The sequence below is a fragment of the Pseudophryne corroboree genome, chromosome 9, assembly GCF_028390025.1.
Source record: "Pseudophryne corroboree isolate aPseCor3 chromosome 9, aPseCor3.hap2, whole genome shotgun sequence".
Lineage (NCBI taxonomy): Eukaryota > Metazoa > Chordata > Amphibia > Anura > Myobatrachidae > Pseudophryne > Pseudophryne corroboree.
In genome coordinates, this window is record NC_086452.1 from 37,288,602 (window position 1) to 37,316,114 (window position 27,513).

At 43.3% G+C, this 27,513-nt stretch overlaps 1 protein-coding gene and 1 long non-coding RNA gene across 3 annotated transcripts in view; one reads left to right on the forward strand and one right to left on the reverse strand.

The window, feature by feature from the left end:
* Positions 1–27,513, forward strand: part of LOC134957357 (uncharacterized) — a 177,557-nt gene that overhangs the window by 33,470 nt on the left and 116,574 nt on the right. The window contains exon 2 of the long non-coding RNA XR_010186569.1: positions 20,687–20,745. This is a non-coding gene — a long non-coding RNA (uncharacterized LOC134957357). The remainder of the gene's footprint in view (positions 1–20,686; positions 20,746–27,513) is intronic.
* The window catches only part of ROR1 (receptor tyrosine kinase like orphan receptor 1), a 418,323-nt gene that overhangs the window by 14,875 nt on the left and 375,935 nt on the right, over positions 1–27,513 (reverse strand). For both annotated transcript variants that reach the window (XM_063939183.1, XM_063939184.1), the window contains exons 5-8: positions 18,888–19,015; positions 14,555–14,872; positions 12,983–13,228; positions 387–598 (exon numbers count right to left, since the gene is read on the reverse strand). In XM_063939183.1, the coding sequence (XP_063795253.1) occupies positions 387–598; positions 12,983–13,228; positions 14,555–14,872; positions 18,888–19,015 (904 nt within the window). The remainder of the gene's footprint in view (positions 1–386; positions 599–12,982; positions 13,229–14,554; positions 14,873–18,887; positions 19,016–27,513) is intronic.

Genomic DNA, 27,513 nt, shown 5'->3' on the forward strand with positions numbered 1-27,513 from the left:
TAGTATTACACAGGAAATCCTGCGCAGTCTGTCAGGTGCATGCCTACTCATCACTCTCATTAAGGGGGACATTTACTAAGCAGTGATAAGAGGAGAAGTGAGCCAGTGGAGAAATTTCCCCATCAACCAATCAGCAGTTCTGTACCATTTATAGCATGCAAATTATAGATGTTACTTCAGTGCTGATTAATTGCCATGGGCAACTTCTCCACTGGCTCACTTATCCACTTTTATCACTGCTTAGTACATGTCCCCCTAAGACACCTATGGAATCTACACGTGCACTATAATGGGATGCCTACTCACTCACCCCATGGCCTTGTAGCCTCTGCACCCATATCCCTGCCCCCGCCTTTGCCCACAATATCCCTCCCGTGTATTCTTACCTTGGGCTTATAAGCATTCAGCATGGACATCTCAACGTTCTGCCCTCGTACATGCTTGGGCTGTGGCGGCACTGCCGGGGATGAAGTCTTCTGGTTATTACGGCAGATGCAAATGAAGAAAAACAGTAAGGCAATCGCCAAGGGGATAGCGACACTTGGGACCAGGATGTAGAGAATCTCCATTTTGTTTTTCTCTTTGGAGTCCTGGGTGTCTAATAGGAAACATACAGGAATGACGTTATGTACAGCAGTCGCCGTTACTGTGCAGCGCATGTACATGAGGAATAAGTGGTGTGTACAAGTCTGAGGTAACGGTTTCTAAGTATGCGTTACCAGTAGCAACCAACCAGACTAGTAACATAAGAATGGCATTGGTTACTATGTTCTAGGTCTCGTCGTATCGTTTTTAGAAATGAATTTATTTGTACAACAAAGTCAAAATGTGCAGTAACCCATAGCAACCAGCGAGGCGTTTGTATACACTGACTGACGTGCACTAGATTGATGAAAGCTCATTGTGTATTGGTTGCTGTATACACCACAGCAGTTCTGTTTGTTTATATGACCGTCAAAGATATCTGCAATAAAAGGGAAATGCAATACATTCAGTGCCCAGTGACTGGGGATGGAACCGGCGGATTAGGGGGCTGACTCCCAGTTAGTAAAGGAAGAAGGGTCAATCCAATTAGCCGCCATAATATCGCGTGAGAGGCTGCACTTTACGGCGGGCCAAATTCAAAAGCACTTGCTGCCCCATAGGGTAGCGAGCAATTTTGAGCGGATTCAGGCAGAATTCAGGCTGCGAGATCGGGTGCCTTTGCCTGTGTTTACACGCCGCGGCAATGGCACTTCGCACACTTCGCTGCTAATTGGATTGACCCCAGAGTGTTGTGATACAGTATGTGATGCTATAATATCATACCACCGCACATTTACACTGTTAGTAAATGCCCCCTATTATCATACTTTCTCTCTCCCAGCACAGGGCTAGTCCGCCCCGCATGTCAGCCTCCCCCCCCCCCTCCCCTCGCACAGGTGTGAAAGCATGTGCGGTGGCAGGCGGCTACCCGCCATGTTCTGGGTCGCAGCCGCTGCGGCCCGCCCCAGCAACAGTCCGAACACGCCTGCGATGTCTGGACCGCACCCCCCCCCCCAACAGCGTTCTAATGCCATTGGCACACCCCCTCCCGCCCTGCGACTGCCTCTGCCTGTCAATCAGGGGCGGTCGCGTGCTCACAACCAAAAGGTATTCAGGCTGCAATTGCTGCCGTTGCAGCAATTGGGTCTGAATTAAGCCCTTAATTCAGACCTGATCGCAGCAGTAAAATCTTTCTCTAATGGGCAAAACCATGTGCACTGCAGGAGGGGTATATGTAACATGTGCAGAGAGAGTTAGACTTGGGCGGGTTATATTGTTTCTGTGCAGGGTAAATACTGGCTGCTATATTTTTACACTGCAATTTAGATTTCAGTTTGAACACACCCCACCCAAATCTAACTCTCTCTGCACATGTTACATCTGCCCCACCTGCAGTGCACATGGTTTTGCCCATTAGAGAAAGATTTTGCTGCTGTGATCAGGTCTGAATTAGGCCCTCTATCCCCAGGACCGTAGGGCACCCTGGGAATATCATTACTTCTTTTTTAACCAGTGACATTGACTAAAATGATCATCAGATTTTCTGTAGTGTGATATTGGGGTATGTGTAATAACATGTGAGTTGCAGGCAGCGGCGAGATTTCTGCGATTTAACTGCTATTACTTGAACCAGCCAGGGTTTGCCTTGTTAAAAAGCTGCTGCTTTAAAATCTTGCTCTGCCCCCTGCCGCTATGGCAACCGACCCGGAAAATTGCCGGGTCGGGAAGCCTGCCATTAAGGTCCAATGCCGGATCCCACCCGGGAAGGACCCATTTCCAATTCCCGGGTGGGATCCTGCATTGGATATGTGAAAGGGGTAATACTGTACACCCCAATATCACATTATGGGCCGGATGTAATGACTGCCCAGTTCAGCGGCCGTGTGGGATGCCGGCTGAACTCTTTTTTTAAAGGGGCGATCTCTTACAAGGCACGGTTTTCGAATGAACACTAATTTGTCTTTTGTACAACTATGCGGATAAATATTTGCAATGAAAAACAAAAATATAATTTTGTGCATTTGCCATTTTTCTCTGCATATTTCCAAGGAACATGTACAATATTCTTGTTACACTGGGGAGATAGATGGGCAAGGCCCAGGAAGTGTGCCACGATGGGGCATGAAACGTAGCTGTGTGCCTGCGACACCTGCCAGATAATATGCAAGTGAGCATCCTGGGATATGTAGTTCAGCAACAGTTAGTTTTGCCAAGTACAGTTATTACTTACCATATATATATATATATATATATATATATATATATATATATATATATACGGCAAAATAGAAAGCATTCACTGCTCCACAAGTAAACAGGATTCCAGCCAGTATAGTATCTGCATTATAACTACTAACCGCAGGGTCACAGGTGGGCACAGGACAGTAATGGGGCCAATTAGTGCCGTAACTAGGGCCCTTCCGCAATTGCAGAAAGGCTTTGGAACTGATACATCACTGTGGATATTTTCCTTCCTTGTGAAGCATTACAGCGAGAGCATTTGATGTAATTGCTGGAGCGGCTGAACACATGCAGCACGGGAGAAGTCAGCCTTGTTGGGGAATTTCCTGTTTGAGATGTTGTGGCTTTGGGTTCAGGCTGTGCAGTCTTCCTCTGCTGGGCTCGTTTTTCACCTACTACAAAGGCAGTCTGTAACTAGGGGCGCACGGATCACACAGCACAGTAGCATTGCTAACATGAAACAGGGCCTCCCTCTTCCCACAATAAGCCGTCATACGGCCATGCACGCCAATGCTCAGGGGCATTTTATGCAGCGTGCTATCAGTGGGTTGCAGGGGGTGGCCCCTTCGCCTGGTTTGGCCTCCCCTGTTCTCCCACATGCTGCTGGATTGCAGGTTCGTGGAACTGTAGCAGGCTTCATAGCCAGTTGTGACTGAGGGTCTGGTATTACCTCTACTTGGTTACTCTCCATCAATTAGTTTCTTCCCCCCTGACAAATAATACGCTCATTTCCCCAGTTGCTTTCCCTGCAACCTACTCCGACCTCTACAGGCCCAAACGTATACAATTTGTTTTTGCAGGGACTGGTAGGTCTGCTGTGTGAGACATTCTTTCAGCCTAATGAACTCTCCGAGCAGAAGGAGTTTCTGCTGTCAGATGACCTTACCTTATTGTCTGGTACATGCACTACTGGAACTGTACAATATATCGCCTTTTCTTCCCTCTTTGTTCCGTGTTTTCAAGCCATGTATTTATAATATCAGCGGGCAAAGCTGTTTATTTGCATTACCCTGGGAAATGATGTGAGGCTAAATTGTTATAAGGCACAGAACTGTGTTGTAATTGTTATAAGGTACAGAACTGTGTTGTAATTGTTATAAGGTACAGAACTGTGCTGTAATTGTTATATGGCGCAGAACTGTGCTGTAATTGTTATATGGCGCAGAACTGTGTTGTAATTGTTATATGGCACAGAACTGTGTTGTAATTGTTATATGGCGCAGAATTGTGTTGTAATTGTTATAAGGCGCAGAACTGTGTTGTAATGTAATTGTTATAAGGCGCAGAACTGTGTTGTATTTGTCATATGGCGCAGAACTGTGCTGTAATTGTTATAAGGCGCAGAACTGTGTTGTAATTGTTATAAGGCGCAGAACTGTGTTGTAATGTAATTGTTATAAGGCGCAGAACTGTGTTGTATTTGTCATATGGCGCAGAACTGTGCTGTAATTGTTATATGGCGCAGAATTGTGTTGTAATTGTTATAAGGCGCAGACCTGTGTTGTAATTGTTATAAGGCGCAGACCTGTGTTGTAATTGGTATAAGGCGCAGACCTGTGTTGTAATTGTTATAAGGCACAGAACTGTGTTGTAATTGTTATAAGGCACAGAACTGTGTTGTAATTGTTATATGGCACAGACCTGTGTTGTAATTGTTATAAGGCGCAGAACTGTGCTGTATTTGTTATAAGGCGCAGAACTGTGTTGTAATTGTTATATGGCGCAGAATTGTGTTGTAATTGTTATAAGGCGCAGACCTGTGTTGTAATTGTTATAAGGCGCAGACCTGTGTTGTAATTGTTATAAGGCGCAGACCTGTGTTGTAATTGTTATAAGGCACAGAACTGTGTTGTAATTGTTATAAGGCACAGAACTGTGTTGTAATTGTTATATGGCACAGACCTGTGTTGTAATTGTTATAAGGCGCAGAACTGTGCTGTATTTGTTATAAGGCGCAGAACTGTGTTGTAATTGTTATATGGCGCAGAATTGTGTTGTAATTGTTATAAGGCACAGAACTGTGTTGTAATTGTTATAAGGCGCAGAACTGTGTTGTAATGTAATTGTTATAAGGCGCAGAACTGTGTTGTAATTGTTATATGGCACAGAACTGTGTTGTATTTGTCATATGGCGCAGAACTGTGCTGTAATTGTTATAAGGCGCAGAACTGTGTTGTATTTGTTATATGGCGCAGAATTGTGTTGTAATTGTTATAAGGCGCAGACCTGTGTTGTAATTGTTATAAGGCGCAGAACTGTGTTGTAATTGTTATATGGCGCAGAATTGTGTTGTAATTGTTATAAGGCGCAGACCTGTGTTGTAATTGTTATAAGGCGCAGAACTGTGTTGTAATTGTTATATGGCGCAGAATTGTGTTGTAATTGTTATAAGGCGCAAGACCTGTGTTGTAATTGTTATAAGGCGCAGAACTGTGTTGTAATTGTTATATGGCGCAGAATTGTGTTGTAATTGTTATAAGGCGCAGACCTGTGTTGTAATTGTTATAAGGCGCAGACCTGTGTTGTAATTGTTATAAGGCGCAGACCTGTGTTGTAATTGTTATAAGGCACAGAACTGTGTTGTAATTGTTATAAGGCACAGAACTGTGTTGTAATTGTTATATGGCACAGACCTGTGTTGTAATTGTTATAAGGCGCAGAACTGTGCTGTATTTGTTATAAGGCGCAGAACTGTGTTGTAATTGTTATATGGCGCAGAATTGTGTTGTAATTGTTATAAGGCACAGAACTGTGTTGTATTTGTTATATGGCACAGAACTGTGTTGTAATTGTTATAAGGCACAGAACTGTATTGTAATTGTTATAAGGCACAGAACTGTGTTGTATTTGTTATATGGCACAGAACTGTGTTGTAATTGTTATATGGCGCAGAATTGTGTTGTAATTGTTATAAGGTACAGAACCGTGTTGTAATTGTTATATGGCGCAGAATTGTGTTGTAATTGTTATAAGGCACAGAACTGTGTTGTAATTGTTATAAGGCGCAGAACTGTGTTGTATTTGTTATATGGCGCAGACCTGTGTTGTAATTGTTATATGGCACAGAACTGTGTTGTAATTGTTATAAGGCACAGAACTGTGTTGTATTTGTTATATGGCACAGAACTGTGTTGTAATTGTTATATGGCACAGAACTGTGTTGTATTTGTTATATGGCACAGAACTGTGTTGTAATTGTTATATGGCACAGAACTGTGTTGTATTTGTTATAAGGCGCAGAACTGTGTTGTAATTGTTATATGGCGCAGAACTGTGTTGTAATTGTTATAAGGCGCAGAACTGTGTTGTAATTGTTATAAGGCACAGAACTGTGTTGTAATTGTTATATGGCACAGAACTGTGTTGTAATTGTTATATGGCACAGAACTGTGTTGTAATTGTTATAAGGCACAGAACTGTGTTGTAATTGTTATAAGGCGCAGACCTGTGTTGTATTTGTTATATGGCGCAGACCTGTGTTGTAATTGTTATATGGCGCAGACCTGTGTTGTAATTGTTATATGGCGCAGAACTGTGTTGTAATTGTTATAAGGCGCAGAACTGTGTTGTAATTGTTATAAGGCACAGAACTGTGTTGTAATTGTTATAAGGCGCAGAACTGTGTTGTAATTGTTATAAGGTGCAGACCTGTGTTGTATTTGTCATATGGCGCAGAACTGTGTTGTAATTGTTATAAGGCGCAGACCTGTGTTGTAATTGTTATAAGGCGCAGACCTGTGTTGTATTTGTTATAAGGCGCAGAACTGTGTTGTAATTGTTATAAGGCGCAGACCTGTGTTGTAATTGTTATAAGGCGCAGACCTGTGTTGTAATTGTTATAAGGCGCAGACCTGTGTTGTAATTGTTATAAGGTGCAGACCTGTGTTGTATTTGTCATATGGCGCAGAACTGTGTTGTATTTGTTATAAGGCACAGAACTGTGTTGTAATTGTTATATGGCACAGAACTGTGTTGTAATTGTTATAAGGCGCAGAACTGTGTTGTAATTTTTATAAGGCGCAGAACTGTATTGTATTTGTTATAAGGCGCAGAACTGTGTTGTAATTGTTATAAGGCGCAGAACTGTGTTGTAATTTTTATAAGGCGCAGAACTGTATTGTATTTGTTATAAGGCGCAGAACTGTGTTGTATTTGTTATATGGCACAGAACTGTGTTGTAATTGTTATAAGGCACAGAACTGTGTTGTAATTGTTATAAGGCACAGAACTGTGTTGTAATTGTTATAAGGCGCAGACCTGTGTTGTAATTGTTATAAGGCGCAGACCTGTGTTGTAATTGTTATAAGGCGCAGACCTGTGTTGTAATTGTTATAAGGCGCAGACCTGTGTTGTAATTGTTATAAGGCGCAGACCTGTGTTGTAATTGTTATAAGGTGCAGACCTGTGTTGTATTTGTCATATGGCGCAGAACTGTGTTGTATTTGTTATAAGGCACAGAACTGTGTTGTAATTGTTATATGGCACAGAACTTTGTTGTAATTGTTATATGGCACAGAACTGTGTTGTAATTGTTATAAGGCACAGAACTGTGTTGTAATTGTTATAAGGCACCGAACTGTGTTGTAATTGTTACAAGGCGCAGACCTGTGTTGTATTTGTTATAAGGCGCAGAACTGTGTTGTAATTGTTATAAGGCGCAGAACTGTGTTGTAATTGTTATAAGGCGCAGACCTGTGTTGTATTTGTTATAAGGCGCAGACCTGTGTTGTAATTGTTATAAGGCACAGAACTGTGTTGTAATTGTTATATGGCACAGACCTGTGTTGTATTTGTTATATGGCACAGAACTGTGTTGTAATTGTTATAAGGCACAGAACTGTGTTGTAATTGTTATAAGGCACAGAACTGTGTTGTAATTTTTATAAGGCACAGAACTGTATTGTATTTGTTATAAGGCGCAGACCTGTGTTGTATTTGTTATAAGGCGCAGAACTGTGTTGTAATTGTTATAAGGCGCAGAACTGTGTTGTAATTGTTATAAGGCGCAGACCTGTGTTGTATTTGTTATAAGGCGCAGACCTGTGTTGTAATTGTTATAAGGCACAGAACTGTGTTGTAATTGTTATATGGCACAGACCTGTGTTGTATTTGTTATATGGCACAGAACTGTGTTGTAATTGTTATAAGGCACAGAACTGTGTTGTAATTGTTATAAGGCACAGAACTGTGTTGTAATTTTTATAAGGCACAGAACTGTATTGTATTTGTTATAAGGCGCAGAACTGTGTTGTATTTGTTATATGGCACAGAACTGTGTTGTAATTGTTATAAGGCACAGAACTGTGTTGTAATTGTTATAAGGCACAGAACTGTGTTGTAATTGTTACAAGGCGCAGACCTGTGTTGTATTTGTTATAAGGCGCAGAACTGTGTTGTAATTGTTATAAGGCGCAGAACTGTGTTGTAATTGTTATAAGGCGCAGACCTGTGTTGTATTTGTTATAAGGCGCAGAACTGTGTTGTAATTGTTATAAGGCGCAGACCTGTGTTGTAATTGTTATAAGGCGCAGACCTGTGTTGTAATTGTTATATGGCGCAGAACTGTGTTGTAATTGTTATAAGGCGCAGACCTGTGTTGTAATTGTTATAAGGCGCAGACCTGTGTTGTATTTGTTATAAGGCGCAGAACTGTGTTGCAATTGTTATAAGGCGCAGACCTGTGTTGTAATTGTTATAAGGCGCAGAACTGTGTTGTAATTGTTATAAGGCGCAGACCTGTGTTGTAATTGTTATAAGGCGCAGACCTGTGTTGTAATTGTTATAAGGCGCAGACCTGTGTTGTAATTGTTATAAGGCGCAGACCTGTGTTGTAATTGTTATAAGGCGCAGACCTGTGTTGTAATTGTTATAAGGCGCAGAACTGTGTTGTAATTGTTATAAGGCACAGAACTGTGTTGTATTTGTTATATGGCACAGAACTGTGTTGTAATTGTTATAAGGCACAGAACTGTATTGTAATTGTTATAAGGCACAGAACTGTGTTGTATTTGTTATATGGCACAGAACTGTGTTGTAATTGTTATATGGCGCAGAATTGTGTTGTAATTGTTATAAGGTACAGAACCGTGTTGTAATTGTTATATGGCGCAGAATTGTGTTGTAATTGTTATAAGGCACAGAACTGTGTTGTAATTGTTATAAGGCGCAGAACTGTGTTGTATTTGTTATATGGCGCAGACCTGTGTTGTAATTGTTATATGGCACAGAACTGTGTTGTAATTGTTATAAGGCACAGAACTGTGTTGTATTTGTTATATGGCACAGAACTGTGTTGTAATTGTTATATGGCACAGAACTGTGTTGTATTTGTTATATGGCACAGAACTGTGTTGTAATTGTTATATGGCACAGAACTGTGTTGTATTTGTTATAAGGCGCAGAACTGTGTTGTAATTGTTATATGGCGCAGAACTGTGTTGTAATTGTTATAAGGCGCAGAACTGTGTTGTAATTGTTATAAGGCACAGAACTGTGTTGTAATTGTTATATGGCACAGAACTGTGTTGTAATTGTTATAAGGCACAGAACTGTGTTGTAATTGTTATATGGCACAGAACTGTGTTGTAATTGTTATATGGCACAGAACTGTGTTGTAATTGTTATAAGGCACAGAACTGTGTTGTAATTGTTATAAGGCGCAGACCTGTGTTGTATTTGTTATATGGCGCAGACCTGTGTTGTAATTGTTATATGGCGCAGACCTGTGTTGTAATTGTTATATGGCGCAGAACTGTGTTGTAATTGTTATAAGGCGCAGAACTGTGTTGTAATTGTTATAAGGCACAGAACTGTGTTGTAATTGTTATAAGGCGCAGAACTGTGTTGTAATTGTTATAAGGTGCAGACCTGTGTTGTATTTGTCATATGGCGCAGAACTGTGTTGTAATTGTTATAAGGCGCAGACCTGTGTTGTAATTGTTATAAGGCGCAGACCTGTGTTGTATTTGTTATAAGGCGCAGAACTGTGTTGTAATTGTTATAAGGCGCAGACCTGTGTTGTAATTGTTATAAGGCGCAGACCTGTGTTGTAATTGTTATAAGGCGCAGACCTGTGTTGTAATTGTTATAAGGTGCAGACCTGTGTTGTATTTGTCATATGGCGCAGAACTGTGTTGTATTTGTTATAAGGCACAGAACTGTGTTGTAATTGTTATATGGCACAGAACTGTGTTGTAATTGTTATAAGGCGCAGAACTGTGTTGTAATTTTTATAAGGCGCAGAACTGTATTGTATTTGTTATAAGGCGCAGAACTGTGTTGTAATTGTTATAAGGCGCAGAACTGTGTTGTAATTTTTATAAGGCGCAGAACTGTATTGTATTTGTTATAAGGCGCAGAACTGTGTTGTATTTGTTATATGGCACAGAACTGTGTTGTAATTGTTATAAGGCACAGAACTGTGTTGTAATTGTTATAAGGCACAGAACTGTGTTGTAATTGTTATAAGGCGCAGACCTGTGTTGTAATTGTTATAAGGCGCAGACCTGTGTTGTAATTGTTATAAGGCGCAGACCTGTGTTGTAATTGTTATAAGGCGCAGACCTGTGTTGTAATTGTTATAAGGCGCAGACCTGTGTTGTAATTGTTATAAGGTGCAGACCTGTGTTGTATTTGTCATATGGCGCAGAACTGTGTTGTATTTGTTATAAGGCACAGAACTGTGTTGTAATTGTTATATGGCACAGAACTTTGTTGTAATTGTTATATGGCACAGAACTGTGTTGTAATTGTTATAAGGCACAGAACTGTGTTGTAATTGTTATAAGGCACAGAACTGTGTTGTAATTGTTACAAGGCGCAGACCTGTGTTGTATTTGTTATAAGGCGCAGAACTGTGTTGTAATTGTTATAAGGCGCAGAACTGTGTTGTAATTGTTATAAGGCGCAGACCTGTGTTGTATTTGTTATAAGGCGCAGACCTGTGTTGTAATTGTTATAAGGCACAGAACTGTGTTGTAATTGTTATATGGCACAGACCTGTGTTGTATTTGTTATATGGCACAGAACTGTGTTGTAATTGTTATAAGGCACAGAACTGTGTTGTAATTGTTATAAGGCACAGAACTGTGTTGTAATTTTTATAAGGCACAGAACTGTATTGTATTTGTTATAAGGCGCAGACCTGTGTTGTATTTGTTATAAGGCGCAGAACTGTGTTGTAATTGTTATAAGGCGCAGAACTGTGTTGTAATTGTTATAAGGCGCAGACCTGTGTTGTATTTGTTATAAGGCGCAGACCTGTGTTGTAATTGTTATAAGGCACAGAACTGTGTTGTAATTGTTATATGGCACAGACCTGTGTTGTATTTGTTATATGGCACAGAACTGTGTTGTAATTGTTATAAGGCGCAGACCTGTGTTGTAATTGTTATAAGGCGCAGAACTGTGTTGTATTTGTTATATGGCACAGAACTGTGTTGTAATTGTTATAAGGCACAGAACTGTGTTGTAATTTTTATAAGGCACAGAACTGTATTGTATTTGTTATAAGGCGCAGAACTGTGTTGTATTTGTTATATGGCACAGAACTGTGTTGTAATTGTTATAAGGCACAGAACTGTGTTGTAATTGTTATAAGGCACAGAACTGTGTTGTAATTGTTACAAGGCGCAGACCTGTGTTGTATTTGTTATAAGGCGCAGAACTGTGTTGTAATTGTTATAAGGCGCAGAACTGTGTTGTAATTGTTATAAGGCGCAGACCTGTGTTGTATTTGTTATAAGGCGCAGAACTGTGTTGTAATTGTTATAAGGCGCAGACCTGTGTTGTAATTGTTATAAGGCGCAGACCTGTGTTGTAATTGTTATATGGCGCAGAACTGTGTTGTAATTGTTATAAGGCGCAGACCTGTGTTGTAATTGTTATAAGGCGCAGACCTGTGTTGTATTTGTTATAAGGCGCAGAACTGTGTTGCAATTGTTATAAGGCGCAGACCTGTGTTGTAATTGTTATAAGGCGCAGAACTGTGTTGTAATTGTTATAAGGCGCAGACCTGTGTTGTAATTGTTATAAGGCGCAGACCTGTGTTGTAATTGTTATAAGGCGCAGACCTGTGTTGTAATTGTTATAAGGCGCAGACCTGTGTTGTAATTGTTATAAGGCGCAGACCTGTGTTGTAATTGTTATAAGGCGCAGAACTGTGTTGTAATTGTTATAAGGCGCAGACCTGTGTTGTAATTGTTATAAGGCGCAGAACTGTATTGTATTTGTTATATGGCACAGAACTGTGTTGTACTTGTTATAAGGCACTTGTTATAAGGCACAGAACTGTGTTGTAATTGTTATAAGGCGCAGACCTGTGTTGTAATTGTTATAAGGCGCAGACCTGTGTTGTAATTGTTATAAGGCACAGACCTGTGTTGTAATTGTTATAAGGCGCAGAACTGTGTTGTAATTGTTATAAGGTACAGAACTGTGTTGTAATTGTTATAAGGCGCAGACCTGTGTTGTAATTGTTATAAGGCACAGAACTGTGTTGTATCCCAAATATATAAACAACTTCGCTGATATATACCTGGCTAGAACACTAAGGCTTCTAGATGTAAGAGCAATGTATTTTTTGCGTAAATCTTTGTGAAAAGCAATAAAGGGCCCGATTCAATCATCTTATGGATAAATATTCTCTGCAATCGGCATTGCTAGTGAATCACCACATGTCCACAGTGCGACTGAAATGCATCCACAGTCAACCGATGCTGACCTGTGTAAATACCGGCACTTACCGTACAACTCAGGCCCAAAGCCATCTAAATATCGCTACCCCTGCTGCCCTCATCTTATTTTTACCACTACATGTAACTAGTCCCAAAGAGAAAAGGGATGTTTTGCTACCAGAGATGGCAACTGAAACATAGATCTTCTCACCCTTATACTGGCCAGTGTGCTAGTATTCGGGAGCCGGACAACTGGATCAATGCCCAATCTGGCCACACACATGGAAAGGAACAAATCCACTTATTAGGTTGTCATAATCATGGATCAAAGGTCATCTATATAACGCTAACAATTGTACTTACAGCAGCCAACGAAGTTACAAACGCAGGCAATATTAATGTGATTCCAGTCTTATACTGGCCCTGCATAGTCCTCAGATCAGTATGTTCCCACCACAAAGGCCAATGCATTTGGAACACCAGGTCGTTTAATAGATCACAGGATAGATGAACATCCAGACACTATACTAATTCGTGCTTACCACAGGCAGGAATGTCGCACACCTCATGTTTAAAGTTCTCATCCAATGTGAAGCACCAGGGGGCTTCTTTCTGGTTCCCGGGGTTCCTGCAATAGGAATGTCCCCCATTCAGCTCAGGGTAACGCATGGCATTGAATGTGTGGGTATGTGGATATTGGGAATTCCAAGGCTGACACTGGCGTCCGGATTTGGTGACACTTGCCGTGCCACGGTACTCAACTCCGGTGCTGTTATAGCACTTATGATCTGCAATGGGAAAAAGGCACATTTTACGAACACTCTTTTAAAGTACATTTTATCAAGAAATGTTTTATGATATTGTTAGAAACTGGAGGAATGGGAATCATAAAAAAAAACCACAATGCACCTGAAACATCAGGTTGATTAACTAACATGAAAAAACAAAAATGTTCTTTTTGCTGTTTGTATTATGGACATGTTATTAAATGTGAAATTGCAGAGATATAGGCAACTGGGACACAATGGGGCAGATTAAATTAATTGTCAGCCAGGGCCTACTCAATGAATTGCTGCTTGCCCGTGGGTTGCACTTAACGCAGATTTTTCCATGCAGCTCCTGAGACGGCAAAGAGAAAAAAAATCTGTATTAATTGCACCCTCTGGGGCTTAACACCCAGAGAAACCCATAGATTTCTACACTTACCTGAGCGGGTAGTTGAATCTGCCCCACAGTGGGGTAAATTTACTAAGATGGGAGTTCTATTTAAAATGGGATGTTGCCCATAGCAACCAAACAGATTCCAGTTGTTATCTTCTAGAACAGGGATGGGGAACCTTAGGCCCTTAAGCTGTTGTTAAACTACATATCCCAGCATGCCCTGCAACAGATTTAGCATGGCCAAATCGCAAAACTGTAGCAAGGCATGCTGGTATGTGTAGTTTAACAACAGTTCCCCACGCCTGTTCTAGAAGGTGCTAGATAAATGAGAAGTAGAATCTGATTGGTTGCTATAGGCAACATCCCATCTTAAATAGAACCCCCATCTTAGTAAATTTACCCCAATGTCTCTTCGTCTCTTCCATGCTAAGCTCAGATATTGCAGCCATTCTGTAAATGTTCCAATGACCAGAAGATATTTAAAAAAAATAATTTATGTTCCGGAGTAATTACAGAGGTAAACACGGATTTGGGCGTTTCAAAAAGGTTTTTTGCTCAGGACAAATAAGGACATTCCTGAGAATTGGGCCTTTTCCCGGTCTGCCTCTTGGATGGCCAAGGTATAATGCTGCTGATTTATCAAAGCCACGTTTGGAGTGGACAAGAAGTGGGAGCTTCCACAAATACCTTTTTGACTAACCTAAATGAGGCGTCGTTGTAATAAATCATCCATGTGAACCGCTGAAAAAACGTAGGCGAGTATAAAAACACAATCGTGAGGTTGCGAGTCTGGCCCTCATCTCAGTGTGGTCGCACATTGGCAGAAGACTGTGTAATTTGTTTCGTCTAAATCCAATACAATTTTTGTTGGCACGCGGAGAAGGGGAAACCTTGCTGTGAACTGTAGGAGTTTGGTGTTTGCCTCTCTGATGAGGCCACCAGTCTGCACTTACTTTTATTGATGGGCTCCGCCATTGGTATCCCGATCCGTATACAGTTACTGGCCTCGGGGCTGTCTGGCTGGGGAAGGTCCTCACAGTTGGGCAGTTTCAACCTCATTAAAATCATGGGGTTGGATCTGGCAAAGATGTACTCGGCTTGACACAGGACGTTCTCCAGGATCTCACACTCGTCGCGGCACAGGTCCCGTGGTTTGGGAGACGAGGATGTCTCGGAGCAGTAGGGGAAGGCGTAGTGACAAAGGGACGGGATGGCGAACTGAGAGCATTTATCCGATAGGTGATTGGAGGTACCGATCATGGTGAAGGCAGCTGCAACAAGCAGTAAGAAAGGATTGGGAAATATCGTATCATTCATGACGGGAGAATAGACAATGGATACATTTCTGCAAGCATAAATTAACTGTTCCATAACGCAGCAGTCAAACCCTGCTCTTACAGCACCATGCAATTACAGGACAGGATACAGAGGAAGCGAATCGTGACGTGCCAGGAGATGTGTCCTAATGCAGGATAACTACTATTTCTTCTCTGAAGCCTTGGAAAATGTGATGTGGGACGCCCAAATTCCAGTGAAGAAAAGGGGCGTGTTTTTATGGGAAATGGGTGTGGTTTAGGTGGCTTTGTAGCGCTAATTTAGGAGTCTATTTACTAAGCCTTGGATGGAGGGGGTGGTATTCATGTGACCGCCGGTCAGCTGACCGACAGTCACATGACCTCCTCCGTGAGCCCGACGGCTCACTATCCCCGATGGTCGGCATGCCGACCAACAGGGACTATTTCCACTCGTTGGTGTCCACGACATCCATAGAGTGGGAATAGAACCCGTGGCGACCGCAGGTCGCCACTGAGCCCGCAAGGGGCTTGCTGCACTCGCCCCTCCCCGCCGGGATCCCGGCGTCGGTATGCTGCCGGGATCCCGGCGTCGGTATGGTGACCGGCGGTCAGGAGACCGCCGGTCACCAGTACTACACCCGATGGAGGTAATGTGGACAGAGATAAAGTATTAGCCAATCAGCTTCTAACTGTCATTTTTCAAACCCAGTCTGTGACATGTCAGTTAGGAGCTGATTGGCAGGGACTTAATCTCCGTCCACTTTCCCTCCATTCAAGGCTTAGTAAATAGACCTCCTAGGTTGAGACAATTTGCTGACCGAGAATGTTGACACGTACTGTATGTAAATAGCGACATTGCCACATAACACTAACTGCAACTATTCTGAACCTATGAGTGGGCTTAGCCAGTCCGCTGCAGGGCCGGCAGCTAAAATGGGGCCCAATTCATTAGCTAATACGGTATATCCTATTCATTTCAAATACTTCCTAATAATTATCTTTAATGTGATTTGAATGCTGTAAAGCAGTGATCTGGAGGTGCGTATGAGAGGGTTATAGTATTCACTCTAGGTGCAGGGTGCCTATCAGTGAGGGGGTATATTTTCATTTTGAAAGGGTAGCTGTAGCGATACAGCAAGTATAAAATGTTGCCCTTCAAAATAAAATATGCCTCACTGATCAGTACCCTGCACCAAGGGGGGTATTCAATTAGCTGCAGTGCAAGGAAAGGCTATTCAATTAAATAGCCATTTTCCTGCACTGAAAAATCGGGATTCAAGCAGGGAAACCCACTGATTCTGTGTAAAAACTGTGGAATCAATGTTTTTTTCCTGTGAGTGACCCAATTTTGTGGGTATTTTTTACACGGACTGCGGGGTTCAGTCCGTCTGCAGACTTACATGCGGGGTATTTCATGCTCATTGAATAGGTCCGGCAGGGACAATTAGCAGAGGGGTTTAATCCCCTCCAGAGTGAACACTAGGGTTATAAATATCTCCTATCCATAGTATGAAATACCTACAATCAAAATCCCGACAGTCAACATACCGACAACAATTGACCGACGGTCAAAATCCTGACAAGGTCAAAATGCCGACATTTAAAATACAGACAAGGTCAAAATACAGTAATTTAAAATGTCGACAGGTCAGAAAGTCGACAAACGTTTTCCATGTTTTGTGTGTGTGTATGTCGACATAGGTCAACATGGACACCGTATAAGTGTACCGCGTCTCCTCGCGGGCACACTATTATATTCCCCCTCCAGGTCCACTGGGATGGTAAAGTATGAACAAGTCGGTTTCAATGAAAAACTCATGTCGACTTTTTGACCTGTCGACATTTTAAATGTCAGTATTTGGACCTTGTCTGTATTTTAAATGTCGGTATTTTGACCATGTCCGTTTAAATGTGGCAATTTATGGCCTGATTCAGAGTTGGACGATATGAGGGCAGACATTGCGTCTTTATACACAGCGGCTTTGAGACATTATGCTAAAGCTGCAGGAGGCGTCTTAAGGAAAGAGACGCCCACTGCAGTCTTCTCTGATCTGCTGCTGCGTCCGAAGACGCAGCACTGGATCACCATCGGTCAGCCATCGGCCATCTGAGTAAGCCTAAACTTACAGATGGGTCCACGGTTATCTTGACTAGTTTTCTGAGCCTAGGCACAACATGATTTATTAGCATAAACCCTTCATCTATTGTTCTCAGCTGCAATACAATACAGAGAGAACAATACAGCAGGGGATTAAGTCATTACAGCAGAGGATTAAGTCCGACTGGCCAGTCTCAGTTAATCCTATTAAAGGTCAAGATAAATGTGGACCCATCTGTATTTAGAATGGCTGCACGAACTCCGCTCCCGAGGCCAGTAAACCTGCATTGGAAGACACAGACAATGGGTTTGGCACTTCCCATTTTCTTAAAGGGACACACTCCCTGTCCCCAAACTGCCATAGCCTGTCAGGTTGCGGCATCCCCGACACTGCGACCAGAAAAGCAGCTGCATCGCAGCACATGCTCCCTGCAGCTCTGTCCCACCATCGGACAATGGCAGAAAAAGTCTAAAAAGTGTACATCCCTGAATCAGACCCTTCATATCTGCTCAATGAAATGTGGAAACCACTTATTTCGGTGTGTACACACGGTAAGATCCTTGCTATGCTCGGTTTTGACTCTGTGATTTCCCTTGAACTCCCCCAGAGCCCAGAAGCACCGATTTTGTCTATGGGGGTCATTCCGAGTTGATCGCTAGCTGCATTTGTTCGCAGCGATCAGGCTAAAAACCAGCAGTTCTACGCATGCGTACGGGCACAACGAACGATGTAGTTTTACACAGGGTCTAGCGATGCATTTCAGTCGCACTGGTGGCCGCAGAGTGATTGACAGGAAGGGGGCGTTTCTGGGAGTGTTCGGAAAAATGCAGGCGTGCCAGTAAAAACGCAGACGTGCCAGTAAAAACGCAGCCGTGGCAGGGCGAACGCTGGGCAGGTTTGTGACGTCAAAACAGGAACTGAACAGTCTGAAGTGATCGCAAGCGCTGAGCAGGTTTTGAGCTACTCTGAAACTACACAAAAAAACTTTGTAGCCGCTCTGCGATCCTTTCGTTCGCACTTCTGCTAAGCTAAAATAGACTCCCGGTGGGCGGCGGCATAGCGTTTGCACGGCTGCTAAAAACAGCTAGCGAGCGAACAACTCGGAATCGCCCCCAATGTACGATACTGACTAAGTGCCAATTTTGCCTATACTTTGTACTAGATAGTACACTAGATAGTCAAGATCGATTTGCCTGCACAGTCTATCCAGCCTTACGATACCGACCCCGCGGGAGTGCGCATCGGGATCGAATCGGTATCGCAAGCTGCCTAACACCTTGAGACGTGCACTAACTTTCCTTGCCATTTAGACTATATAGTCAAAATCGAAATGAGAAATCTCACCATGTGGCGTGTGTACACACCTTAACCCAATCTGAACAGTGGAATGTGCCGGAACTTTGTCTGGGTAACATAATCCTACAAGGGGGCAGTAAAAGGACTAGTGGGATTTGATGTTTAAATGTAAATGTAATTAACATCCTATAATTGTATGTGTATGCAAATGGAAAACAGCAAATTAAAGAAAGAGTCCAATGAATAGTGACTGCATTCGGGAACACGGCGCTCTAATAATAAACCTCTATATAAAGGCTTATTCATTAACATTGCCACACATTGGTATAACCACAATCAGACATTGAAAATGTCTAACCGATTGATGCCGGGTATATATTTGCTAGCATTGTACCAGGCCACCATGCAACATTTAATTGCAAATGTGCATCAGATTCACATTACCAATATTTAATAATAGTCAAGGTGACTGTTATCTAAGTGGAGTACCATTCTGTATCTGTGATATTCAGGATATCAGCACAAATAGATGCAATGACCTCAATAGACTTCAGATAATAAAATATGCAAAAAAGCATTCCCGTAGAGTACTGTACCTGTAATCTGGTTCTCTATCTCTCCCTGCATGTGAAGAGACTCCATGTAGATTGTGCGGTTCCCAATGAAGCGAGCGCAGGCGATTCCTCTGTACGGCTGGCAATAGCCATCTTCTTCAAACTCGTCCCTGATTATACCAAATACAAAAGAAACATTCTGTGAGTCAGCCAACAGAGGGCACCAGAAAACAGCACATAGAAAGCGTATTCACAAGAGTCCAGATAGCAGATGTTGTGTGTCAACTGTATAGATTGCAATCACAAAACTCCATGGCTTTAACTGTGTGGAGTTTGTATGTCCTCCCCATGCTTGCGTGGGTTTCCTCCGGGTGCTCAGATTTCCTCCCACACTCCAAAAATATACTGGAAGGTTAATTAGCTCTCAACAAAAATTAACCCTTGCATGTAAGTGAGTGCGTGTACATGAGCAGACGAGATGGGCCAATTGGTTCTTATCTGCTATCAAATTATATATTTCTCTGTTACTGGATCTGTTATTGAATGTAACTCGCTAGCCGGAGATTAACTGGATCTCAGGAACAGTCACTCCTTCTGATAGGAGTCTTTACATTACACACAAGTTCTCACTCTCACCTAGGGGGTCATTCTGACCCGATCGCACGCTGCAGTTTATCGCATTGGTGCGATCGGGTCAGAACTGCGCATGCCAGACGGCCGAAGGCCCGCTACGATCGCCTCTGCCTGACTGACAGGCAGAGGCAGTCGCTGGGCTGGGAGGGGCGGAACAGCGGCGATTGGCCGCTGTTTCGTGGGCGCGGTCCAGCCAACGCAGGCCCGCAGCGGCTGCGTGACGTCACACGCAGCCGCTGCGGGCCGGGGAGCAATGAGTAGTCGCTGTGCGATGCGGCACTGACATGCGAGACGGAATAGCCCTGTGCTGGGCGTCCCCCCCGCATGTCAGTGTGAATGATCGTAGCTGTGCTAAATTTAGCACAGCTACGATCATCTCGGAATGACCCCCCTAATATCCTAAGCACTGCCTATATCCCATTCCAACACAATTTATCTATTACCAGTTATTTACATAGCGCACACATATTCCGCAGCGCTTTACAGAGAGTATTTAGTCATTCACATCAGTGCCTGCTCCAGTGGAGCTTACAATCTATACCCTTCCACACGCACACATGCACAAGTACGTTTTTGGATTGTGAGAGGAAACCAGAGTAGTTGGAGGAAACCCACGTAGATATGGAGAGAACATACAAACTCTACTCCGGTACAATGCCAGGACCTAAGACCTCAGTGCTGTGAGCTGATCACTGAGCCGCTGTTGTGTGCCATAGGAGACCAATAAAAGCCTATATCTAGGGAAAACGACTTCATCATGAAAGTCTATTTCTAATCTTCTTCCCCAATGTCTAGGTAGCTGCGTCATATTCCCTCAGACTGGCCAAGTAAATCTGTCATTTAACCCTTACACATCCAGGCCCGCGTCACTAAGGAGTATACTGTATATAATATTGGCATTATGGACGAATATTAGTAAACATGGCCCCAAGTGGACCAGGCCGCACAGACCGCTTCCATGGAGGATAGATGTGTGTGTCTACTTATGCAGGTATACAGTAACTCACATATCTGCGTCAGAGTGGAAATGATATAATGAGTTTAATGTACTGTGGATTGGGATGGGGTCACAGGAATAATCACTTGTGCTTTGTATTGCCACAGATACACTGATCATTGCGTCATTATATTCTACTTTACAGGCTAGCAGGAACTGTACGGTACATTTTGCCCATAATTAATTTTTTTTTTTTTTTTTTTTAAATTAGGTCAACCAGCTCCAGGGACAATTCTGTGCAGTCAGTGATTTTCTCTGCTCAGGCGACAGGTAGGTGTTTGTAGAGCAAAGTCACCATCAGTGTGTGGGTGATTATGGGCCTGAGCAGAGATGGACACAGTGCTGATGATTGCGCAAACAAGCATTGTTTCTCCTACTGCGCATGCGTCTGAGTTGTACTGTGCATGTGACACAAGGCAGATGTAGTGAGGATTCGGATGCAGGTTGATGGAGAGAGGTGGTGGGCGTTTGTGGCTCGTAACGAGCAGTGGCTAATGAAACCCGGAAATTTCACGAGCGTTTTGCGGGCGTGTTGCTGCCAGCAGCTGTGTCTTCGGACATTGGCCCTCATTCCGAGTTGTTCGCTCGGTATTATTCATCGCATCGCAGTGAAAATCCGCTTAGTACGCATGCGCAAAGTTCGCACTGCGACTGCGCCAAGTAACTTTACTATGAAGAAAGTATTTTTACTCACGGCTTTTTCTTCGCTCCGGCGAACGTAATGTGATTGACAGGAAATGGGTGTTACTGGGCGGAAACACGGCGTTTCAGGGGCGTGTGGCTGAAAACGCTACCGTTTCCGGAAAAAACGCAGGAGTGGCCGGAGAAACGGTGGGAGTGCCTGGGCGAACGCTGGGTGTGTTTGTGACGTCAACCAGGAACGACAAGCACTGAACTGATCGCACAGGCAGAGTAAGTCTGGAGCTACTCTGAAACTGCTAAGTAGTTAGTAATCGCAATATTGCGAATACATCGGTCGCAATTTTAAGAAGCTAAGATTCACTCCCAGTAGGCGGCGGCTTAGCGTGTGTAACTCTGCTAAATTCGCCTTGCGACCGATCAACTCGGAATGAGGGCCATAGTTTCACTGGCCCTGGTGTCTTAGTTACGATAGACATTCTGAGCAAACATAGGGCCTAATTCAGACCTGATCACACGCTAGAGTTTTTTTGCAGTCCTGCGTTCGTATAGTCGCCGCCCACAGGGGAGTGTATTTTAGCTTTGCAAGTGTGCGATCGCATGTGTAGCAGAGCTGTACAGACAGATCTTGTGCAGTCTCTGCACAGCCCAGGACTTACTCAGCCGCTGCGATCACATCAGCCTGTCCGGGACCGGAATTGACGTCAGGAACCCGCCCTGCAAACGCTTGGACACGCCTCTGTTTTTCCAACCACTCCCAGAAAACGAACAGTTGCCACCCACAAATGCCTTCTTCCTGTCAATCTCCTTGCGAACGCCCGGGCGAATGGATCCTTCGCACAAACCCATCGCTGAGCAGTGATCCGATTTGTACCCGTGCGATGTACCTGCGCATTGCGGTGCATACGCATGCGCAGTTTGTGCCTGATCGCCCGCTGTACGAAAACGCAGCCTAGCGATCAGGTCTGAATTAGCCCCTTAGGGTCACTCAAAACTTTGATGTTGAGTCTTTGTACACCAGAGGCAGAACAGAGGAGCCATCAGTGGGAATCTCACAACAAATTCCAACAGCTGCGACACTGGCATATCTTCTCTAATCCACTGCGTACAAAGACGTTGCGGTGACAGGATATGTGTCCCCCTCGGAATTAGCTCATTTGTCCCAGTACTTATTAGCGCCCAATAATTCAGACGCAGATAATCCACGACTACAAACGATTCAAGTTGTTGTGAAATACAGGCTTTGGGCTGGCAGGGCATGCAAGGACTTGTAGTTCTACAGCAGCTGGAGACCCACTGGTTGCTTAGATTTGCTTTAAAACCATCCCACACCTTACAGCAACTTCAGTGTGATGCAGAGAAAAAGTCTTGTGGCAGATGAAATGTTAATACATCTGTACTCTAACTCCTCTGGCAGAACTGGCTCCTGGGCCGCGCACGTGACTCCACGTTTCATAGTGAAGGAAGGAAAGTGATACCGCGACATTGGAGAAAAGTAGTACAAAAGCCAGTCTAAATAACGCCACTAATATTCACAAATAGGGAATAAAAGAGGGACATTCAGGAGATGCCAAATACACGCTGAGTGCCCCGATTTATTACATTGTCTGTTGGCGCTGTTGGAAGTGAAATGCACCAGTGTGACGTAAAATTCCCGGGTGCTTTGTGATGCCAATACTGGGAGGTTTTTTATTTAGTTTTATTTAAAAAAAGAAAAGAAACTGTTTAGATTATGTTCTAGCCAAAGACTGAAGCTCCATCAAAGGCTCTGTAAAGCTTTGGCCGGAGTCCACTCAAGGACGGTAAGAAAAATTTTAGACATTTAAGATTGTAAGTATTGGGCAAACGTACAAGAGAAGCATTAGTGTGTGTAGGGGGTGAGTGGGTGGGGGGGGGGAGTGCAGTTACAGGAGTGATATAGTGTATATGTGTTTGTCTGTGTGTGGCAGGCATCAGTTACAACAATATATACTGTATATATATATATACACACACACACATATATATATATATATACGTGTGTGTGTGTGTGTGTGTGATTTGGCGTGCTGTTATCCTGCAACACTGCATATCAAAACAAAATATATTATATGAACTTTAAAGCAGAAATCCCATGAAATAGGTGTTCTCTTTAACAAATCATTGTGGCAGGCTCGATGAAGAATGTTGGTATTTAGCCATTCCCCTTGATATTGTTTTTGGTTTAATCCCTTTGGGAAACCTGCCAACCACAGTTTTGTGGTATATAATGCAGTAAGCAGGGAGGCTTTTGAAAGCCCTCTGAGCTCTGTCTGCACTGTGACATCCTCACTCTACCACTCTGTCATCACATGACACGCTGAGAGCTGGTGGCTTGTGCAGACTGATTGTATTAATGTCTTGCAGCCCTATTTGTTTGCCCTCCAGAGAGATTTTTAAAAGATGATAATTATTTGTAAAAGAATATAATAGATACTTATTTAAAAGGTACTTATATCACTACTTCAGTAAATAAATTATTTATGGGATTGCTGCTTTTAATATATAGATATATATATATTTAACATCACAATCTTCCTTCATCAGTGTGATAGGAGAATCACATCAGTACTACTCTGTGTGCGCAGCTAGGGAACTTGCTCCTTACACTATACAACTCTCAGCCTGTGGCTACCTGCTGCCTCCATTTCTCACCTCCCATTATATTACTGCCCCAGTCACATGCAGCCCTGTTCTTACTAACGTAAAACTAATTTCCTTATATACTCTGTGCTGCCGAGGACCCTGTTCCTTCCCCTATATAACCTTCAGTCTGTTGCTCCCTGCCGTCTCTATATCCCTCCTCACATCATGTCACTGCCCCTGTCACATGCAGCCCTGTCCTCACTGACACATCACTCATCTCCTGATACACTCTGTGCTGCTGAGGACCCTGATCCTCCCACTATATAACTCTCAGTCTGTGGCTTCCTGCTGCCTCCATTCCCCTCCTCACATCATGTCACTGCCCCTGTCACATGCAGCCCTGTCCTCACTAACACATCACTCATTTCCTGATATACTCTGTGCTGCTGGGGGACACTGCTCATTTCACTATATAACTCTCAGTCTGTGGCTTCCTGCTGCCTCCATTCCCCTCCTCACATCATGTCACTTCCCCTGTCACATGCAGCCCTGTCCTCACTGACACATCACTCATCTCCTGATATACTCTGTGCTGCTGGGGACCCTGCTCCTTCCACTATATAACTCTCAGTTTGTGGCTTCCTGTTGCCTCCATTCCCCTCCTCACACCATGTCACTGCCCCTGTCACATGCAGCCCTGTCCTCACTGACACATCACTCATCTCCTGATATACTCTGTGCTGCTGGGGATCCTGCTCCTTCCACTATATAACTCTCAGTCTGTGGCTTCCATTCCCGTCCTCACATCATGTCACTGCCCCTGTCACGGGTCACTACTTCCCACATGGTCAGCTCACATCTGTGCTACAGTGAATATTTAGATGATCTGATTGGCTACAAGTGGTTCTATCCCCACCCACTGCAAATCGTAGGACATCCCACATGAGCAGAAAATGAAGAGTAAATACAATAATGTGCTCAGCTCTTTGTAAAGTTATTCTAGCGTAAATAAAGTTACTGTATGTATACACTGATGGGGCCCATACAACAGGCAGCTACTGTATCGGGGCTCTACCCTGTTCTTACGATGCCTGGGTCGGGGATAGGGGAAATCCAACATGTTGAAAATTGGAAATTTGCCAATTCCGACCCAAAAATAATCAGGATCGGCGAGTCTGGGATTTTTAACATGCTGCATTTTGCCAATTTTCAGACGGATTGCTGATCATAAATGCTGATCATCGTATCGGCAGAGTGGGGAATCGCTGCTGGTTAAGTTACACTGAAGTCTGATGATTAAAGTGTTACTTTTACTTTCAAATTCATATCCCCCGTTTATATTATATAAGATTTATAATTCCGTGTTATTATGTTTTCTGACGGAAAAATAATCATAGCCTATATCAAAGATCCTTCTAACCTATCCAGTTGTGAGCTGGAGAATATAGCTTACTGTATGTTTCAATTTAATTTGATAAGATAGTACCCCACCCCCCTTCCATATTAGCTCCCCCCCCCCCCCCCCCATTCCATTCCATTCCATATTATCTACAATAAGATTTGTAAACACAAATCTCAAACCCTGTATAAAAGGAAGAGCGGACGCAAGGTCAGCAGAGACAAGGTATGGAAGCCTGAAGCTTGGGATCAGAGCTGTAAGGGGCCTCCACGCCCCTATCTGCTATGACGCCCACTAAGAGTTATTGGTGGTCATCCCGAGTTGTTCGCTCAGTAATTTTCTTCGCATCGCAGTGATTTTCCGCTAACTGCGCATGCGCAATGTTCGCACTGCGACTGCGCCAAGTAAATTTGCTATGCAGTTAGGTATTTTACTCACGGCATTACGAGGTTTTTTCTTCGTTCTGGTGATCGTAATGTGATTGACAGGAAGTGGGTGTTTCTGGGCGGAAACAGGCCGTTTTATGGGAGTGATTGAAAAAACGCTACCGTTTCTGGGAAAAGCGCGGGAGTGGCTGGAGAAAGGGAGGAGTGTCTGGGCGAACGCTGGGTGTGTTTGTGACGTCAAACCAGGAACGACAAGCACTGAACTGATCGCACTGGAAGAGTAAGTCTCGAGCTACTCAGAAACTGCACAGAGAAGTCTTTTCGCAATATTGCGAATCTTTAGTTCGCAATTTTGCTAAGCTAAGATTCACTCCCAGTAGGCGGCGGCTTAGCGTGTGCAAAGCTGCTAAAAGCAGCTTGCGAGCGAACAACTCGGAATGAGGGCCATTAAGCGTATCGTTTTATTCCTGTGTTTTCAAACATAAGCCGGCTCTTGCGGCCTGATTACCATCTGCGATTAGGGATGCCAAATCCCGGCAATCATTTTTACTACAAATTGCTAATTATTTGTAAGACAGAGCTCGCAAACCTCCGAAGGTCGATGTTACAGGAGAGCCAGAACATCTGAAATAAATTCTCTGTAAGTTCTGTAACAGCCCTTCTACTAAGCTGTGCTGACAACCAACCAGATGCACAGAGCCAATCTTTATCCGTCAGAAATACGATGGTTTATCGATTGCGCCATGGGCTAGCTCGGGTCACTTTGTTTGGACCTCCCATCATTTACAATTGTAGCGGTAGAAGTTGTAATATTCTGACCTCCCAGCCAGCTCCTGTACAGTACCTCCCATCAGTGGCGTAAGTTCGTCCCAGTTGCCCGGAGGCAAGATAAATATTGGTGCCCCCCTATTTCCTATATCAAGATAAATATATGTGTGTGTGTGTGTGGGGGGGGGGGGGGGGGTTGAAAAAAATGTATATACTGTACATACTGTGTATGTTTCATATGTATACATTTAATTGTCTTTTATTTTAAATCACACATTCTTAGCAGTCATACACAGGATTAGAACCCATGACCTGTTACACTAACAGCAGACACTTTACTGATGGAGCTATTTGCTCCTGTAGAGGAAGCATGAGAATTCTAACTATATGAAGTTACATGTAATTGTCAGAGATGTATCTTCATATAGTTAAAATTCTCATATTTCCTATACAGGAGCAAATAGCTTCATCAGTGAAGTGTCTGCTTCCAGTGTAATAGGATGTGGTTTCTAATCCTGGGTGTGACACTTGTAAAATGTGTGTAATAAAGAGGGTGTGATTTGTAAGGTGCAGGGACCAGTGAGGAAGTTGACCCCTGAACAGATAGTGGCTGCTATCAATTAACTTAATTCAATGGTGTCACAGAATAGGAGGAGAGGTGCCCCCCTTCAGAGCAGGAGCCCGGCGGCAGATGACTCAGTTGCCTCCCAGAGTTCTGCCTCTGCCTCCCATCATTTTCCAGTCACAGTGTGTTTCTGTGTTTTCAACTGACAATTTCAGGCAAAAAGAAAATTACTACTTCAAAGCGTTTCATCAGTTAATCCCAAAAATTATAATATCAGGTATTCTCATTTTAATTAGGCAGCATCATTTTTGATTGGCATAAGCCTTTAACGATTGGAAAAGTATGACTTACAAGCAGGCCTGGCCAACCTGTGGCTCTCCAGCTGTTGTAAAACTACAAGTCCCATCATGCTTTGCCACAGTTTTGCTATTAAGGAATGCTAAAACTGTGGCAGGGCATGCTGGGATGTGTAGTTTCACAACATCTGGAGAGCCACAGGTTAGCCAGGCTTGACTTACAGCAAATTTACTATAAGGGGTAAATTTACTAAAAACCCCTTTCACAACGCACAAATAACCCGGTATCGACCTGGTATATTGCGGGGTCGATGCGGGCTGCTGTGTGGTGTGAAAGGGTCAGTCCTGAATTTCCAGGGCACCTCACCCGGTAATTCAACT